The sequence below is a fragment of the Bos indicus genome, chromosome 2 (genome assembly GCF_029378745.1).
Source record: "Bos indicus isolate NIAB-ARS_2022 breed Sahiwal x Tharparkar chromosome 2, NIAB-ARS_B.indTharparkar_mat_pri_1.0, whole genome shotgun sequence".
In the NCBI taxonomy this organism is placed as follows: domain Eukaryota; kingdom Metazoa; phylum Chordata; class Mammalia; order Artiodactyla; family Bovidae; genus Bos; species Bos indicus.
In genome coordinates, this window is record NC_091761.1 from 44,691,156 (window position 1) to 44,711,145 (window position 19,990).

The 19,990-nt window shown below is 39.3% G+C and overlaps 1 protein-coding gene across 6 annotated transcripts in view; it reads right to left on the minus strand.

The window, feature by feature from the left end:
- Positions 1 to 17,472, minus strand: part of RIF1 (replication timing regulatory factor 1) — a 64,379-nt gene extending 46,907 nt beyond the window's left edge. For 5 of the 6 annotated variants that reach the window (XM_019972827.2, XM_019972844.2, XM_019972838.2 and 2 more), the window contains exons 1-10: positions 17,322 to 17,472; positions 16,825 to 16,938; positions 15,788 to 15,866; positions 11,912 to 12,008; positions 10,314 to 10,441; positions 10,133 to 10,227; positions 8,922 to 9,111; positions 7,079 to 7,171; positions 4,825 to 4,963; positions 2,712 to 2,863 (exon numbers count right to left, since the gene is read on the minus strand). In XM_019972827.2, the coding sequence (XP_019828386.2) occupies positions 2,712 to 2,863; positions 4,825 to 4,963; positions 7,079 to 7,171; positions 8,922 to 9,111; positions 10,133 to 10,227; positions 10,314 to 10,441; positions 11,912 to 12,008; positions 15,788 to 15,866; positions 16,825 to 16,928 (1,077 nt within the window). In that variant the 5' untranslated portion in view covers positions 16,929 to 16,938; positions 17,322 to 17,472. Of the gene's footprint in view, positions 1 to 2,711; positions 2,864 to 4,824; positions 4,964 to 7,078; positions 7,172 to 8,921; positions 9,112 to 10,132; positions 10,228 to 10,313; positions 10,442 to 11,911; positions 12,009 to 15,787; positions 15,867 to 16,824; positions 16,939 to 17,098; positions 17,267 to 17,321 lie in introns of those variants that run through there. The other variant, XM_070768042.1, reaches the window with a different exon arrangement.
- Between the last annotated feature and the right edge of the window lie 2,518 nt (positions 17,473 to 19,990).

A 19,990-nucleotide genomic window follows, 5' to 3' on the forward strand; every position in this document is an offset into this window, starting at 1 on the left:
CTACCCAAAACAATTTAATGGGATTGCTATTAAATTAGCCATATGGAACCATCCCAGAATTGCCAAAGCAATCCTGAGGATAAAAATAACACAGGAGTATAACCTTCCCAGACTACTACAAAGCTACAGTAATCAAAACAGTGTGATAACTGCCACAGGAACAGATATACGGATCAATGGAACAGAATAGACAGCCCAAAAATAAACCTTGTGGTCAATCTTTGACAAAGAAAAGAATATACAATGGTGAAAAGACAGTCTCTTTAGTAAGTACTGTTGGGAACGTTGGACAGCTGCATGTAAATCAATGAAGTAGAACACTCCCTCGGAGAAGGCATTGGCACCCCACTCCAGTACTCTTGCCTGGAAAATCCCATGGACAGAGGGGCCTGGTGGGCTGTAGTCCATGGGGTCGCTAGGAGTTGGATACGACTGAGTGACTCACTTTCACTTTTCACTCTCATGCATTGGAGAAGGAAATGGCAACCCACTCCAGTGTTCTTGCCTGGAGAATCCCAGGGACAGGGGAGCCTGGTGGGCTGCCGTCTATGGGGTTGCAAAGTCAGACATGACTGAAGTGACTTAGCAGCAGCAGCAGCAAACTCCCTTACACCATACACAAAAATAAATTCAATGTCGCTTAAATACTTAAGTATAAGACAGGACACCATAAAATTCCTAGAAAGTAACATAGGCAAAATACTTGCTGACATAAATTATAGTAATGTTTTCTTAGGTCAGTCTCCCAAGGCAATAGAAATAAAAGCAAAAAAAATCCCAAATGGGACCTAATTAAATGTACTCAGTATAGTAAAGCCCCAGTAAAGGAAGGCATAACAAAATGAAAAGACAATCTACCAAATGGGAGGAAATATCTGCAAGTGATGTAATCAACAAGGGCTTAATTTCCAAAATGTATGAACAGCCCACACAACTCAGTAATGAAAACCCAATCGAAATGGGCAGAAGACCTAAACAGACACTTTTCCATGCCTATAGGCACACGAAAAGATGCTCAATTTCATTAACTGCATTAGAGAAATTCAAATCAAAGCTATAAGGAGGTACCACCTCACATCAGTCAGAATGGCCATCATTAAAAACTCTACAAACAACAAATGTTGGAGGATGTGGAGAAAAGGGAACCCTCCTACAACGTCAGTAGGAATGTAAATTGGTACAGCCACTATAGAAAACAGTATGAAATTTCCTCAAATAACTAAAAATAGAGTTGCCATCTGATCCAGTAACTCCATTTCTGGGCATCTATCTGGACAAAACTCTATACTTTGAAAAGACACATGCATACCTATGTTCAGAGCAGCACTATTTGTAATAAATAGCTAGGACATGGAAGCAATGTAAAGGTCCATCAACAGATGAATGCATTAAAAAACATGGTATATGTATACAACAGACTACTACTCAGTCATAAAAAAAATGAAATATAATAGCATCTGCAGCAACATGGATGGACCAACAGATTATTGTATCAAGTGAAGTCAAAAAGAGACAAATAGCACACGGTATCACTTACATGTGGAAATAAAATGACACAAATGAACTTACTTTCAAAACAGACTCACAGACACAGAGAACAGACTTGTGTTTGTCAAGGGGGAGGGCAGGTGGGGGTGGACTCGACAGGGCACTTGGTTAGCAGACACAAACTGTTAAATACAGGATGGCTAAACTACATGGTCCTACTGTAGAGCATAGGGAAATATATTCAGTATCCTGTAATAATGGAAAATATGAAAAATATGTAACTAAATCACTTTGCTGTACACCAGAAACTAATACATGTAAATCAACTACACTTTAATAAAAAATAAATTAAGGACTTCCCTGGTGACAGAGTGGATAAGAATCTGTCCCCAAAGAAGGGGACATGGGTTCAACCCTTGGTCCGGGCAGATTTCACATGCTGTGGAGTAACTGAGCCCATGTACCACAATTACTGAGCCTGTGGCTCGAGAGCCCATGAGCTGCAACTACTGAAGTCCACTCGTCTAGAGCCTGTGTTCTGCAATGAGAGGCCTCTGCAATGCAAAGTCCACACACCAAAGAGTAGCCCCTCCTTGTTGTAACTAGAGAAAGCCCATGCCAAGTGACAAAAATACAGCACAAAAATAAAAATAAAATTATTAAAATATAAATTAAAAATAAATAAGAGTAGTTATCAGAGCTACCCTTTTTTAACTTAGACAAAATAACAAGTTTAAATGCCAGCAAAGATATCAAAATCTAAAGGAATAAACTCATGTGTAACAATGAAAAGCTACAAGGGTATTAAATGATTGGTTATCACTACATAGCCTAGAAAGAGATTTAAAAATTAGAATTACTCCAACTTTGTATCATCTACCCAGTGTAGCACATGATTTCTATTTCAGTAATGCTGACTCTACTCTCAATTATATTCCAAGTCATATGCAATTCCTTTAAAAAAATCTTTCATAATGTCTCTAGAATAAGAACAGACATATGAGTGTCTACTGATTAAAAAGGCTGTAGAGGTCCATTTCAGACAACTGGAGAATATCCTTTAAGGAAAATGACCTCAAGTTCTGTGTCAGGGTGAAAAACATTTTTTATATATAACATGGTCCGCTGGTCTGCCAAGCACTGAAAGTTAGACTGGTAGGATTTTAAGAACATACTACTAAAAAAAACACATCAAGTATCATAATCAACACTTGTAATGTTACCTGTTCAAAATTAGCAGGAAGATGAGGTCCTAGTCTCATCAACAAATACCACCAGACTTCTAGTTTTGTCAGCGCTAGAGTTTCTGTTCTCACATGGATAGAACTCAAAGGCTGCATCAACAACTTCAGTCTTTTTGCACTACACAGTATTTCTTAAAAGAAAAGAAACGCCCAAGTGAAAATACTGAAGAGCTAAAGATTAAACTTTAAGAATGACAGCATGCAATAAGTCTTTTACTTTAGCAAGAGAATTAAAAAATTCTTTAGTCAGTGGCTATTCCTATTCGCCCCAAAATTTTCATGCTGACATACAGTTAGGTCACAATACTTAATAAGACTTATTAAAAAAAAAAAAAAAAAACAGTAATATTTATTAGATACCCTATGCCAGGGCTGACTTTCCCAGCATTCAGCAATGTCTGCAGTATTTTTGGTTGTTCCAACTGGGAGGCAGGGATAGAGAGCACTACTGGTATCTAGTGGGCTGCATCTCGGAATGCTGCTGAACTTCCACTGACACACAGGGCAGTTCTTCACAACAAACTGCCCAGCCTAAATGCTAAAATGTTCAGTAACTCTAACTGCTTGAGTATTCTCATTATCCCCATTTTATAGACCACAAAATAGAGCATATTTTTTTACCTCATAAAAGGCTGTCATTTAAAAATTTTATTAGTTTTTAAGTTTTTATTGAATTTTTTTTTTTCTCTTTACAGCATTGTTTCTATGTTTGGGTTTGTTTTTTGGCCACGAGGCAGGTGGCATCTTAGCTCCCCGCCAGGGATCAAACCTGCATCTCCTGCATTGGAAGGCAAAGTCTTAATTCCTAGACCACTAGGGAAATCTCAAAAAATCTACTAGTTATTTCTTTTATCAAACATTTTAACTGTTGGTGCCATGAGACTTAGGATATATTATCTAAATATTCACATTTATTTAGAATTGGTGTCTACTTTTGAACTACTTTATCTAGTCTCCCATTTAGCCATTCTCCCAGTGAGATTTAAGCAGAAGCGTACGTGGAATTTCTGAAACTTTGTTATAGACTGTTGACTCTCTGGGAAGAAGTTCATTTTTGCCCCTTCTGCCTTCCCTCCTTCCTATAGGCTGCAACAAAAGCATATTGACAACGACAAGAGAAAGACAAGCATCTGATTCCTTAATGAGTTCATGAATACACAGTATCAGTCAGACTCTCTAGATCTTGACCTATTTCAAATCAGATAGCATTTTATTGATCTTCAAGTCACTCCCATTTTATTCTTTAACTCAAAGATATACAATTTCAGTAGATTTAATCCTCAACAATACAGTACCTCACACTGAGAGCTTATCAACAACGGTGACATTTCCAATTAAAATATACGCCTGCCAATATTTTCAATAAAAGTAGTTGTAGTTAATGCAAATAATGCACATTTTCAAAGGGAACAAGGATTATTAATAGTCTTTGCAAGGGAAAACAGGATGAAATCAACATTACTTAGCATATCTTATAAACTATCAATTACATCCAAGATTAACTACAGTTACACAGGCAGACTCATACTTCTCACTTATGGGAAAAATACTTTCTCATACGTATATTAAACACTTCCAATGGACAATAAAAAGATAAGGGTAAGAAACATCAAAAGGAATCACTCCTATATATTAATGTTAACCCACTATTAGGTGCTATTCTTAAAGGTCCTGAAAAAAAATTCCTCTGTCACTGATACTTGTATTCCACAGCAATCACAACTGTTTGCTCTAGTCTACTGGCTTTGTGACTTTTGATAATACTTAATCGTTCTGAAAGTGTTACCATTTACCATCTGAGGTCTATTATGATAACTGAGAAGTACATAAATGCTCAAGTAAGTGCTGGAATGTACTAAGAAAACCACAAATGGCATGTCACTTTGTTCAGTTTTTGAAAGAGTGTAAATTTTATACCTATGATTTTCAATAATGCCTGGCCTTTACAAACTCTATTGTTAGCTACAAATTTATTCCCCTAAAATACTCAATGATAGGTAAATATTCAGTATTAAGTCCAAAAAAAAAAAAAGCTTTTTCATCTTGCTTAAGTAAAACTCATAACAAAAATCAGTCTTAAAATATTACTTACCTGGATTTAAAGCAAAATTATCTATTAAACTCTTCCAAGCAATAAAAGCTATTTTTTTAATCATGGGTGCTCCACTACGAAATCCCAGTTCTTCCAGCTGTAACAGAGAATTAATGAAACTCCCACTTCGATGCAAGGTCTAAAAAGGAAAAATCATTAAGAAGTTTTTTACTTGCCTGAAACAATTATAGGCACTATTAACATTCGTCTAATGTATTCCAATAAAAAAATACACAGGATAGAACATTAACAGTCACAAGTGATTACAATCCACACATAATCTGAACAGAATATAAATAAAAAACTGGCTTAGAAATTCACAAAAACTGTTAAGAAAGCCACTAGAGCTAATAAAATACTTTCAGCAATGTTGCAGAGTACAAGTTGTTGTTTAGTCACTAAGTCTCATTTGACTCTCTTACGACTGTAGCCCGCCAGGCTCTCTGTACAGAATACTAGACCAACACACAAAAATCAGTTGTTTCTCCACAAAAGCAATGAACAATCTAAAAAGCAAATTAGGAAAGCAATTCCATTTATAACCTAAAAGAATTAGCACCTAAAAGAATTAAATACTTAGAAATACATTTAATCAAAGATGAAAAACTAAAGGCTACAAAGTACGGTTGAAATTTGAAAAGACCTAAATAAATGGAAAATCATTCCGTGTTCATGAATAGGAAGATTTAATATCATTGTAACAGCAATATTATCCAAAGTAATCTACAAGTCCAACGCAATTTCTATCAAAATTCCAAAGTCCTTTTCCAACTGAGAAATAAAAGCTTACTCTCAAAAATTCATTATAAAAGAATCCCATTTAGCCAAAACAATTTTGGAAAAAAAAAATTACGAAGTTGGAAGACTAACTCCCTTGACTTCCAAACCTACTACAACACTACAGTAATTAAAGCGTATGGTAGTGAGGACTTCCCTGGCAGTCCAGTGGTTAGGACACCATGCTTCCAAATCAGTGGGCATGAGTTTGACCCCTGATTGGGGAATTAAGATCTCTCATGCCACATGATGCAGCCACCAAAAATAAAGCTATGGTAATGGCTTAAGGAAAAACATAATAGACCAATGGAAAAGTGATTCCAAAAACACTCTCACATATACTGTTAACTGATAACCAATAAGAATTACCCAGATTACCAAGACCATTCAATAAGAACAGTCTTTTTAACAAATGGTGCTTGGAGTATTCACCTGCAAGAAAACGAAGCCAGATCCTTGTCTTATTCTACATACAAAAATAAACTCAAAATGGAACCAAGATCAAAACTTATGAATTAGCAAATAAATTCAGAGAGAAAGCAGAATAGAGGTTACGAGGGGCTGCCGGAAGAGGGGCAGAGGGAGCCACTACTTATTTAACATGTACAGTTTTTTTGGGGGATGGCAAAAAAGTTCTGGGTATAGACAGTGATGATGTTTACACAACTGTAAATGCTTTTAATATCACTCAACTGTATACCTTAGGATGGTTATGATAAATATTATGCTTATCACACACAAAAAAATCACAACTTCCCCCTCAAAACCAGGCTTAAATAAAGAATATACAGTCAATTCTCATTATTCACTAGTTATGTTCTATAAAGTTGCCTTGATACTGTATTAGCAAATTCTGTGCCATGGCTTCTAAGGAAAATGCAGGATTAGCTTCCTACAAGCCTCTGATCACATTTTCATCAACCATCTGACACACAATCTTGCTTCATGTGTGTTTGGTTTAAAGACAACTTATTTAATATATACAGTTTGATTCACTAACATTGAGCTCACAGCAGACAGCACTATAACTCACGCTTTTTCTCCTAAGGCACACAACAGACTTCCTCTACTTAGCAACCAGAGAGCACTTCAGCACTACACTTGGGGGCCATTTAAAACTGAAATCTCCAAGAAAAAGTGCAAAACATGAAAAATGTGGCACCAAATGTATCATGAAATGGACATCTGTTTAAAGGACATTGAGAATTAGAGCAAAAAAAGCAGAACATAACCCTGGCTCAACCTCAGACTGGAACATGCATGAGTACATGTAAGACTCAAATTTGTTGCCACTCTACATGTCTACAATTGACTGCAAAAGCAGCACAAATACTGACACTGGGTTTACAAATAAATTTTAATAAGTAGGTCAATTTTCATATATATGGCACACATAAATAATGAGGATCAACTATACTATGTAAAGTTAAGAAAATAAAAGGTCTGGTGTGTATAAAAACCTTAACTGTGAACTTACCTTCCCAAGAAGTTTGACAAATAAAGGCCACAATTTTAACACATAAGTCTCATTTTTACTCATAAACAGTTTCTGGAGTTCTGAAAGTAATTTCTGAAAACAAAAGCAAAAAAGTATTTACCAAAAGACTCCTGAAAAGAATGCAATATTACATTGATTGTCTCAGCCAAGTAATTTTTCCCAATATTTTATCAGGAAGTTTCACACATATAGCAAAGCTGACAGTTTATAGTAAATGTCCAAGTATATGCTTGGACATTTTTACTATGCTTGTCTTATCACTTATCAGGCCATTCTTCCATCCATCAATATAGCTTTCTTTTCCCCTACCAATATACTTTCCCCTAAAACACTTCAGCATGCATATCATCAGAGTTCAAATGATAATGTTTTAACTTCTATTAACTTAAAAAATACATTAATAGCTTCATGGGTAATACATCTGAGAAAATTTGAGTTCAAATTTATCATTAAGAATCTTATACAGTGGACGCTTGAATAAAGTGTGTTACTAACTGTGTGGTTCACTTACACTTGGGTATCTTTCAGCAGTAAATACCACAGTACTACAGTCCGTGGTTGGCTGAATCCAAAGGCACAGAGGAACCACGAATACAGAGGGTCAATTATAAATTATACACGGGTTAAACTTGAGCTGTTCAAGGACTGCCTATATAAGCTCTTAAAAAATTAATAAATATTTATCAGTTAAAAATCTCACAAAAACATTGGAGTTACTTTTAGCTCAGGCATTACCATGAGGAATCCTGAATTTTAAAAAACTAAAAAAACAAAACCCCAGGTTTTAGAATGTGGACGTCTCCCCCTCTGCCTGGATTACTGTACTATCTCCCAACTGGGTTCCCTGCTCCTATGCAACCCCTGCCTAGAATTTCTTTAACATAGGCAGAGGGATCCCCTTAAAAGCCAAGTCTGTACGTATATCACTCATAGACTCAAAACCTTCAAATATGGTTTTCAATATAATCCAGATGCTTTAAAACCAAGCAATAAAGCAATAAAAGCCAAGTGCTTACAATGGTCTACAAGGTCCTATGTGGCTTGGCCCTGTTTCTGACATCATCTTCTACCCTCTCATCCTCATTCACTCTATCACACTGCCCAGTGTTTGATGAACACAACCTAGCACATCAGAACAAGGCCTTTGCTTCCACGGTTCCTAACTTGAATAAGTTTACTCTTCATCATTCAATTAGCTAACTCCTATTACCCCTTCAAATCACCTATTCTTTTTCCTTCTCTGACCACATCACCCTTTCTCTTGGAAAGCACTTTCATCCAGTCCCCACTGTTTCCCATAATCTCTTTCCTAAATGTACCACATACTTTTTTATTGCTCCCACTAGAAAATAAGCTCCAAAACAAATTGCTTTTGTTCACTGCTATATACACAGTACCTAAACCAATGTCCAGTACATAACAGGTACTCAATAAATGTTACAAGAAAGACTGAAAAACCTAAAACTTTGGGCAAATAATAATGGGAAATTGTACACACTACATGCACTTTTATGCCTTAAATCTGTAGCTCCTGGGATTATGCTGTAACAATCCAGATAGCGATGAATCAGATAACGCTCTCCCTTTTCCAAAAATGCAATTTCTTCATTCTTTATGGATGAAATAAAATGCCAGGATTGCAGTTAACACTGAATAGACAGCTCCTTTCCTTACCGTAATTAGAAGTGGGTGATATTAATTCAAGCAATTCTTAAATTTAATTCAAAGAGGAACTTCCTAGATCATAGTGCAATTACACCAATATGAGTCCTATGCTTGGTGCAAAACCTCACAGTGCAATATCCAAAAAAGTATTACTTACGGTAGTCATAAGCTGCTCTGTGATAGATGCTATTTCTTGCTGTTTCTGAAGCAACAAAGGCATTCCCATCTCTAGAGCAGTGGCTCCCCGCAAATGTACTTTTTGGGCTGAATGAACCAGTAAAGGTATGACCAATTTTGCCCACCTAATTGACTCTTCTCCCATTTGAACTGGGGCTTGTTCAATTAGTCTGTAATAGAGAAATCAATGACTAAATTAGTTTAAGTAGTTTTATTTCTAAACTACCTTTATGTCTAAACTACCGGGAAAGTAAACAGTACACAGAAATATGCACAGTATGGTCCATTTATTTTAGAATATTATCTACAATACACACACACACAAAAATAGATCTAACATAATTTGTAGACTTCCCTATTTTAATAAATTTTTCAAATAATGAAAACACATCATCTTTCTTCAGATTAAAAAACTTTAGTAATTATTTTTACACAAATTATATTCTTATAGGAGAGAACAGCTAGAGAACCATGATATACTGTGAACATCAATCAGGGCATCAGAATACTAGTTAAAGCATATAGCTCAACAACTAAAGAACAGTTTCAACTAAAGAATGAAAAACAAGTTAAGATAAAGCACATCAATAGTTTGTGTTGTCAGCATACCCATTGTGAAAGGCAAGGATGGGTAGGAAGAAGATAGAAGATTTCCCTGTTCCCCTCATCCGCTGTTAGAAATTGTTTTAATGCTTTCCTAAGTACCTGCTACCGGGTTCCCTGGTGGTAAAGAATCTGCCTGCAATGCAAGAGACCCAGGTTCCATCCCCAGGTGAGGAAGATCTCCTGGCGAGGGGGATGGCAACCCACTCCAGTATTCTTGCCTGGAGAATCCAATGGACAGAAGAGTCTGGCAGACTACAGTCCATATGGTCACAAAGAGTCAAGACACGACTCAGTGACTACCACTTTCACTTTCAAATTACCTGCTATAGCCAACTTAGAAGTCTCTATTTTTTAAACTTTTGCAAAAACTTTAACAGAGATATTTTAAAGACTATTTCAGTAAAAATAAAAAAAACCTGGTAACTTAATGCACATCTACTTTCCTCTTCCTATTACTTTGAGAATTTTAGTCTAGAAGACATTTCCTTCTTTCAATGTCTAACTCAATTTCAAGTCCCAAAAGATTATTCCTTCAATTCTAAATTACTGAAACTATTCTAATTTGTATAGTATCCAAACTCATACCTTATAATGACATTTAATGCTTCATAATCCACAACAGCAGAAAGCATCTCTCCTCTATTAAATACTATTTCTAGTGAGTCAATGATACTAGAAACCTGAAAGACAGAAACAAACACAAATCAAGTAAGCCTCTATTTTTAAGTGGCATGTAGTTAAGAAGACATACAAAAACTATACTCACTACTTTGCCAACGACTTCAGTGGGAAACGTCTGCTTGGATATCACCCAAAGTGCCCTAGTACGTACATTTTTATCTGAACTTTTAACAATATCATTCAGTTTTGAAAGCAGTTCTTGAATATTTATCTCTGAAAAACAAGCAAAAAAAAATTTAATTATGCAGAATCTTTTACATCCTTTAAAATCCGTAACAGATAAAAATAATTGTCATTGTCATTAAAATTAAATGCATATCCAGAGAAAAGGACCAGAAAACTTATGCTAATAATCAAACTTTCCCCCAAAACACAAAATTCTGGTCAGAGAGAATGTATACTCAGTGAAAACAGATAATAGACTTGAAATCAATAATTTTTCAACTAAAATATTTCTATAGGATCTTATTATTAGGTTTGATGCTTTCGAACTGTGGTGTTGGGGAAGACTCTTGAGAGTCCCTTGGTCTGCAAGGAGATCAAACCAGTCAATCCTAAAGGAAATCAGTCCCGAACATTCATTGGAAGGACTGATGCTGAAGCTGAAACTCCAACCCTTTGGCCACCTGATGTGAAGAACCGACTCATTTGAAGAGACCCTGATGCTGGGAAAGACTAAAGGCAGGAGAAGGGGATGACAGAGGATGAGATGGCTGGATGGCATCACCAACTTGATGGACATGAGTTTGAGCAAGCTCTGAGAGTTGGTGATAGACAGGGAAGCCTGGCGTGCTACAGTCCATGGGATGGCAAAGAGTTGGACACAACTGAACTGATTGATTAGGTTTGAACGTACGAGTCAATTTTTGGCAAGATGTTATAAATCCTGTATCTCTGCTACAAAATGAACAACTCCTACTTCAGATTGCTAACATTTCTGTATATTAAATAAGTGGAAACTTTTCCCTCGGAAAAAAAGATGGTAACAACTTTCTGATATCTTTATTCCCTATTCCTAATTATCCATCTCTAAAGATCATCCCCATACCTATACTATGAAAAGCTACTTATAGAGCAACAATTAGGATTATAGTCCTCCCCTGATATCCATGGGGGATTGGTTCTAGGACTTCCCCTCAGGAATATCAAAAACCAGGAGATGCTCAAGTCCCTTACATGAAATGGTGTAGTACTGAGATCTCCATGAGTTTTGCATCCGAGGATGCAGAGGGTCAAGGATGCTATAAAACTCAGAAGAGCATCAGATCCTGTGCTTTCATTACCACTTTTAGCTCCAAATTATCTAATTTACCACTATGTAAAAGAACTTTTCTAATAGCAAATTCCTTAACACATGCTTGTATAAAATAAATGACCCATCCACCTCCCAAAATTAATTCTATCTAATTATAAACTTCAAAAACAGGTATGTTTATTATCAAGATGGTTTCTCAACATTTTAAAATAGGCTTACTGTATTTTCTTTTAGAACAAATTTTATAGTTATCAAAGCTAGAGCTATGTCTAAGAAATTTTACTACAATGATATAATCTAATGATATAATCCACAGACTCATTCTCAAAAGCAAACCCTAAACTACAGGTTGTGAAATTGAGAAATAACAGTACATTTAACAATATCAAACTATAAACTCTAAAAATATTCCATCACAACAAACCTACCTGATAATCCAGAGGCAATTTTGGGATTATATAAGCAAAACCCCAAGGCCTGTAGAGCAGCACTACTGAGCTCTGAGTTTTGACTGGCAATGTGAGTCTACAAAAACAAAACCACATTTTTACAAATAAGTACAACTGCAAATGAATTTTTAGATGGAAAAGTTGATTAAAAACAAAATTATATTTTAATGGCAAAAATCAGCAAATCCTTGAGTAGATTAAAAGGGAGTAAGATTAAGAAGCCAGGCTTCAGCAATACGTGAACCGCGAACTTCCAGATGTTCAAGCTGGTTTTAGAAAAGGCAGAGGAACCAGAGATCAAATTGCCAACATCCGCTGAATCATGGAAAAAGCAAAAGAGTTCCAGAAAAACATCTATTTCTGCTTTATTGACTATGCCAAAGCCTTTGACTGTGTGGACCACAATAAACTGTGGAAAATTCTGAAAGAGATGGGAATACCAGACCACCTGATCTGCCTCTTGAGAAATTTGTATGCAGGTCAGGAAGTAACAGAACTGGACATGGAACAGACTGGTTCCAAATAGGAAAAGGAGTACGTCAAGGCTGTATATCATCACCCTGCTTATTTAACTTATATGCAGAGTACATCATGAGAAACGCTGGGCTGGAAAAAGCACAAGCTGGAATCAAGACTGCTGGGAGAAATATCAATAACTTCAGATATGTAGATGATACCACCCTTATGGTGACTGCAGCCACGAAATTAAAAGACGCTTACTCCTTGGAAGGAAGGTTATGACCAACCTAGATAGCATATTCAAAAGCAGAGACATTACTTTGCCAACAAAGGTTCGTCTAGTCAAGGCTATGGTTTTTCCTGTGGTCATGTATGGATGTGAGAGTTGGACTGTGAAGAAGGCTGAATGCCGAAGAATTGATGTTTTTGAACTGTGGTGTTGGAGAAGACTCTTGAGAGTCCCTTGGACTGCAAGGAGATCCAGCCAGTCCATTCTAAAGGAGATCAGCCCTAGGATTTCTTTGGAGGGAATGATGCTAAAGCTGAAACTCCAGGACTTTGGCCACCTCATTGGAAGAGTTGACTCACTGGAAAAGACTGATGCTGGAAGGGATTGGGGGCAGGAGGAGAAGGGGACGACAGATGATGAGATGGCTGGATGGCATCACTGACTTGATGGACGTGAGTCTGAGTGAATTCCGGGAGTTGGTGATGGACAGGGAGGCCTGGCGTGCTGCGATTCATGGGGTTGCAAAGAGTTGGACACGACTGAGCGACTGATCTGATCTGATCTGACCACCCTTATGGCAGAAAGTGAAGAGGAACTAAAAAGCCTCTTGATGAAAGTGAGAGAGGAGAGTGAAAAAACTGGCTTAAAGCTCAACATTCAGAAAAGGAAGATCATGGCATCTGGTCCCATCACTTCATGGCAAATAGATGGGGAAACAGTGGAAAATGGTATCAGACTATTTTTTTGGGCTCCAAAATCACGGCAGATGGTGATTGCAGCCATGAAATTAAAAGACGCTTACTCCTTGGAAGGGAAGTTATGACCAACCTAGATAGCATATTCAAAAGCAGAGACATTACTTTGCCAACAAAGGTTCATTTAGTCAAGGCTATGGTTTTTCCAGTGGTCATGTATGGATATGAGAGTTGGACTGTGAAGAAGGGTGAGTGCCAAAGAATTGATGCTTTTGAACTGTGGTGTTGGAGAAGACTCTTGAGAGTTGCTTGGACTGCAAGGAGATCCAACCAGTCCATTCTAAAGGAGATCAGCCCTGGGTGTTCTTTGGAAGGAATGATGCTAAAGCTGAAACTCCAGTACTTTGGCCCCTCGTGTGAAGAGTTGACTTATTGAAAAAGACTCTGATGCTGGGAGGGATTGGGGGCAGGAGGAAAAGGGAATGACAGATGATGAGATGGCTGGATGGCATCACCGACTCGATGGACGTGAGTTTCAGTGAACTCCGGGAGTTGGTGATGGACAGGGAGGCCTGGCGTGCTGCGATTCATGGGGTCGCAGAGTCAGACACAACTGAGTGACTGAACTGAACTGAAGATTTAGAGACCAGGGATACAGCCTGACAAAGAAAGAGGGAAACTATGTGGAGATCAGCTAAGAATTTTCCTTTAAAAAAAAAAAGAGCATCTCTGCACACCTGAAAGCAAAAAAAAAAAAAAGTCGGGGGGCAACAAATGAAGATGGTGAAGACACTAGAAAAGAAGTAAAAGTAGGAGCAAAACTTACATAAAGGAAGCAAAGATTCAAAGGCAAAAGCTGACATTCAGCTATAGAGTGGAACAACACCTCTAACAGAGAGGGAAGGAGTTAGAAGTAACATTCACTAAGTAGCTAAAGTGCAAGTGGCTTTAAACGTCATCTCAATACTTCAGATAGAAGATTCTGAATCCATGACCATTTGGAGTTCAAAGCTCAACCCCATATTCTACATGTAAAAGCTATAAAATCTCAAATCTGTCAAAGGCAAAAGTCTTTCCATTTGTTCCTAACCCTACATTTACTTGTAACCTTGCATCTTTCTTGGTACCATTTCCTATTCCAAACTAATGTATCTTCAAGTCTCCCCCTTGCTTCTAAAATCAGATATCCAAGAAATCTTCAACTATTTGCTATGCTTGACTAGGAAGAATGGTAAATGTTAGCAGTCATAAGAACAGACACTTCCTTGGAGCACCCATTTTATAATTAATCCAACCAAACATCCAAAATACTAAACCCTGAGATACATGGGATATTAAGGCAATCTGTTCAGATAATCACAAATAGATGAAGTCTTACACACTGAAGACTATGAGAGCTAATACTGCATCTCCTAAATAGCAGCTAGCATATGTGTGATCAACTTTTGATCATCCTATCATTAACCACCCACAGGCTTCCAAATAATTATTCATCAGGCATTTTAGTTACCAACTCTATTTACAAACAATGCAACTTGATTCAAATTGCATGTAAATGATTTCCTGATCCTACATACTCTCAAATACCAAATAGATGATACATGTCATCATCACATCAAACAGTACTGGAATGTGAAAACGACAAAGAAAAATGGGATAATACCGTTAACATTGTTTACTTATGGCTAAGTCTTGAACTACTACACAGTAAAGTTCCTCCTTATATGAACAAAAAGAACTGAAAGCTATAAGAATATTTAAGGTTAGGCAAGGCAGTATCCCCAGTGCCTCAATATTTAGACAAAAATAATGCTTAAGTGTGCAATAAACACCTTTAGACTACTTCCATGTAGAAGCACAAAAACAGGGTCATAAAAATAAGAACTCAAAGGGACTTTGGAGATTTAGTTCAACCTCTTCATTCCAAAAACAAGGAAATTAAGTTAGGTGTTTAGGAAAGCCACAAAGCCACAGTATACTCAAACGAGAACAAGAATATATGTCCTCAGTTTGATGCTAAACTACACAACCTCCCTATAAACAAGCAAACAAGATAAGCATAATAACTGTTTTTTAACCAAGCAAGAATGGCAGAAATATGGGTGAGTGAAGATAAAAAAATGAATGTTACCGACACAGTAGATCAAAGACAAAACTACAGAATCATTTAGAAGCACTGTTCTATTAAGAGTGAAAGTTTTGGACTCAAGTGGTCACCGCAGCTAAATTTACACACATTAAACCCATTTCTTCTGCAAAGTGGGGATTAAAGAGGAGCCTCAGCTGGACAGGGAGGATTAAGAGAAAACAAGAAAATCAGACAGCACTTGATACACTGCAAGTCCTCAAATAGTACTATAATATCCCTGTTATTTTATTTTAGAGTCAAAGTTTTTGAGTTAGTTAGCAAAATCTTTTTCCCTCCACAAAGTAAAAAAAAAACTATTTACTATTTACAACACAGATACGTACCTTTAAAACTTTAAATAGCTGAGGAAGTTTTTTCTCAATTTCTGTAATGATTTCTTTTCCATCTTCTCCAGTCATACGACTTAAAAGCAGAAAGAGCATTGTTTATGCAAATGGCAGATACAAAAATGAACTATGAAATACCTGCACAATCTTTTTAAACATCATGTTAGAACATTGGCAAATTGATCCAGTACTTAAGATACTTAAGAATATTTAATGCGATATACATCTGAAAAAGTGAAGCTTCCCTGATGGCTCAGCAGTAAAGAATCTGCCGGCCAATGCAGGAGACGTGGGTTCGATTCCTGGCTCGGGAAGATCCCCTGGAGAAGGAAATGACAACCCACTCCGGTATTCCTGACTGGAAAATCCCATGAATAGAGTGGGCTACACGGGGTCGCAAAGAGTTCGACACAACTTAGCGACTAAACAACAACTAAACGCGAATAAACCTCAGAATAACTTGTGCATCCACACAGTACACGTTTTGACAGCTTCGCTAGGTGAAGAGGAAACAAGGAAACCTATCGCTAGTTACAAATTTACTAAAACTTACTAAACATTTATCGTTTTGTATCAATTTCCAAACAACCGACAGATAAGTCGGAAAAAAACAGTCTGCAGGGGAGAAAACAGTGCGAAGCACTTGCGGTTAAATAAAACTCGAGTTATTGCTCTATATTAAAAAACCAATTCTGGGTTTCCCCACTGTCCCGAAATACAGGTGGCTTACACTGAAAAACCACTACTCTGGCCAAATCCCTCCCAAACTTTTCTTAATCCTCCTCTTACAAGACACACGTGCAGGCTTCCTCATTCCAAACAGACACCGTAAGGGCAGCAGCACCTGCACCCCAGAATGTCACCCAGCACGCACCCCCCCCACCCCACCTCGCCTCACTAGCGACCCCGGCGTCCCCCCACAAGCTGCAAAGCTTCTTGAATACACAAACTCGCTCGGCGTGCAGCACCCGGACTGTCTTCCCCCTACGACCCCCCAGGGCGCCCCACCCCCATCCACCCCCAACAGGCCTCACCTGGTCAGGGTCAGGTAAGCGTCGGTCTGCTCTCCAAGGGAGGCGGAAGGGTCTTCCAAAGTCTCCAACAGCGGTGCCAGGGGGCTCTGATCCGCGGCCGTCATGTCGGCCACCCTGAGGCCCGGACCGGAAGAGGAGACAATCCGGTGACCGATGGAAACCGACCCAGGCGGCCCGGCGTGAGTCCGGGCCCCAGACCCGCGCTGCCGCCGCGGGCTCACAGCCCCACCGCGTCTACACCGGGGTCCCTGGAGCACAAACCCAAAGGCCTAACCTTCCCCTGAGCGCCGCAACACGCACCCAGGGCCACGCCGCGATCCGGTCCCGACCCGCTCCCGCCACCACTTTCCCGGGCAGCTTTCAACAGGGGGAGGAGACCAGCTGGGGGCGGGAGAAGCCCGGGGAACGAGGCGTCTCGCCGCGAGGGGGCGGAGATTGATCAGGCTGAAGGTTCCCCGCCGCCTAGCACTGACACCCCAGCATTCACCCCGACGTACGAGGATAGGCCTGCGTCGTCTCCGCCGCTGCCCTGCAGCACCCGGACGTGGCCACAGCTCCACTTTCCCAGATCGGGCTGTTTACTCCCGCGTGCGGCCCGCTCCCTCCTCGACCAAGATGGCGGCGGGGGCGGGCCCCGGAGTGCGCGGGAGTAAAACAGGCCTAGCGGGAGAGGCTCGAGCCAATCCAACAGGGGGCGGAGTGCCCAAATCATCGATCGCCTCCATTCCCCGCCTTGTTGTCCCGCCCTACCCCTCAGGTCACCTTGCGGGGTGGGGAGGGAGGTTGGGCCCAAATTTTACCATCTAGAAACTTGAAATTCAAAATGTAAGCGGATCGCCAAGTTCACCAGACTAAATTTAGTGGATCTTCAAACTGCAAGTCCAGTATTTGTTGAAGTATTAGCAACAAATCATTTAACAACAGGAGATAACTGTACTCTGATATTTAAGAGCAGCGTTTAGATTGGTCTAGATTCCAACCCTACTTCCGCGTCACCTTGGCAAGTTAATCAACTTTTTTATGCCTCAACTTCCTCCTGTGTAAAACATGGATGATAATAGTACCGACTTCAGGTGAAAGCCAAGTGAGAAAACGTTGAAGAGGCCAGAGGCTCTCCTGTTTTAAGAGTACATAACAATGGCCGGGAGCATATTCATGATTCAACTGCCTGCTTCTGCCCCCCACCCCCTCCCGCCTTAGATATTCTGATTCAGTCGATTTAGGATCTACATTCTTCTAATTGGCCTCAGGTATTGAAGGGTAGGACTTGATTAACACTTAACTCTTGGAGACTTAATTCTTGGAGAACCTACTTATACCCTTAATGAAAGTCATTGAAAGTGAAGTCGCTCAGTCGTGTCCGACTCTGGGACCCCATGGACTGTAGCCTACCAAGCTCCTCAGTCCATGGAATTTTCCAGGCAAGAGTACTGGAATGGGTTGCCATTTCCTTCCCCTGGGGATCTTCCCAACCCAGGGATTGAACCCAGGTCTCCAGCACTCTTCACCGTCTGAGCCACCGAGGAATGAAAGTCCTTACCCCTTTTATAGACCTCTGAGCACTTCCCGCTGCACTCAAAATTGTATCTACTTTAAAATAGCATCTAAGGCCCAAGAGCAACTGGTCTTTCCACCCTGGTCTCATGGGTGCAGGCACCCGGCTTGAGCCTCTACTTATCCACACTGTACAACTATCAGCTGTACTGAATTCAGGGCTGTGGTTTGCCCTGCTCTGTGTTATCTGCACCTAGCAACTGCTACTGCTGCTGCTAAGTCACTTCAGTCGTGTCCGACTCTGTGTGACCCCATAGACGGTAGCCCACCAGGCTCCCCCATCCCTGGGATTCTCCAGGCAAGAACACTGGAGTGGGTTGCCATTTCCTTCTTCAATGCATGAAAGTGAAAAAGTGAAAGTGAAGTTGCTCAGTCCTGTCCGACTCTTAGCGACCCCATGGACTGCAGCCCACCAGGCTCCTCGGTCCATGGGATTTTCCAGGCAAGAGTACTGGAGTGGGGTGCCATTGCCTTCTCCGGCACCTAGCAAAGCGTCTACCAAACCAAGCTCTCACAGCATGTTTCTTAAACAAAAAGATGAAGGAAGAGAGAGGAGACACACAAGTCCTTGTGAGCCAAGCTGTGGAAATTAAAGATTTTAAGAAATAGTTTAAAGCTGTGTCTGGATGAAATGTAGAGACACTTTAGACATAATGGAGGAGAAAGCTTTTCAATGCATTCTGGTAGCAAATCCTTAAACATTTGGAGGGGAATTTGCTCATTTTCTGCATTTTGGCAAAACACAGATACTTAAGAAGGGAAAAAGGTTATTAGACTGAAATATATGGACAGCATTGCATTGGATTGAGATCTCAGTATTGTGGAGCTCTTGTGTTGGAAAGAGAGAGGATCTTGAAATCCTGTTATTTTTTATGAAGGGTGTGAGATTAGTGGAAAAAACATTAACTTTGTCTTGAGGCAAGTATTCAGTACCTCCACCCAATGCTGGTGTGCCTCGCTCGGCTTTTCTCTTCTAACACTTACCACACTCTGATATTTCATCGTGTATCTATTTTTTTATTGTCTGCTTCTCCCCACTAGAATATCAATCCCTTATGTGTAGGGCCTTTGTTCTACTCTTTTTTTTCCCCTAATTCCTCATTTATAAAAAAGAGGTTGGGGTGGTCATCTTGCTCCTCTTTCAAGTGTATACAACCATGCTCTTCCTGAAATGTTTTGTAATTTATCATCGTCACTCTCACACCAGAGATCCTTTAGCAGTTCCCATCAATCACAGGATGAATTTCAAAATTCTTGGCATAACATGCAAGCCTATTATTGGGTCACTGCTTCACCTCCAGCCTGAGCCCCACTTCAGCCAGGTTCTAAACAATCTGCCAAAATCTGTAAATTTTCTGTGCCTTTGAAGGTCTATGTTATTCTTTGTGTTTAGACCATTAAGTCAATTTTTCAGGTGTGGTAAATGTCAACTAAAATATACCTTTTAATGAAATCCTTCCCCTATCTACTTTATCCCAATGGAGAATTAAATGTTGTCTCCCTGCTGATAGCTTTTTGTATGTAAACCTGTTAAAGTATCTTACATATGCCTGAAGTGGAAGAGTTGCAGGTTAGCCTGAGGGGCATTAGTTCCAGCCATTATCTCAATCAT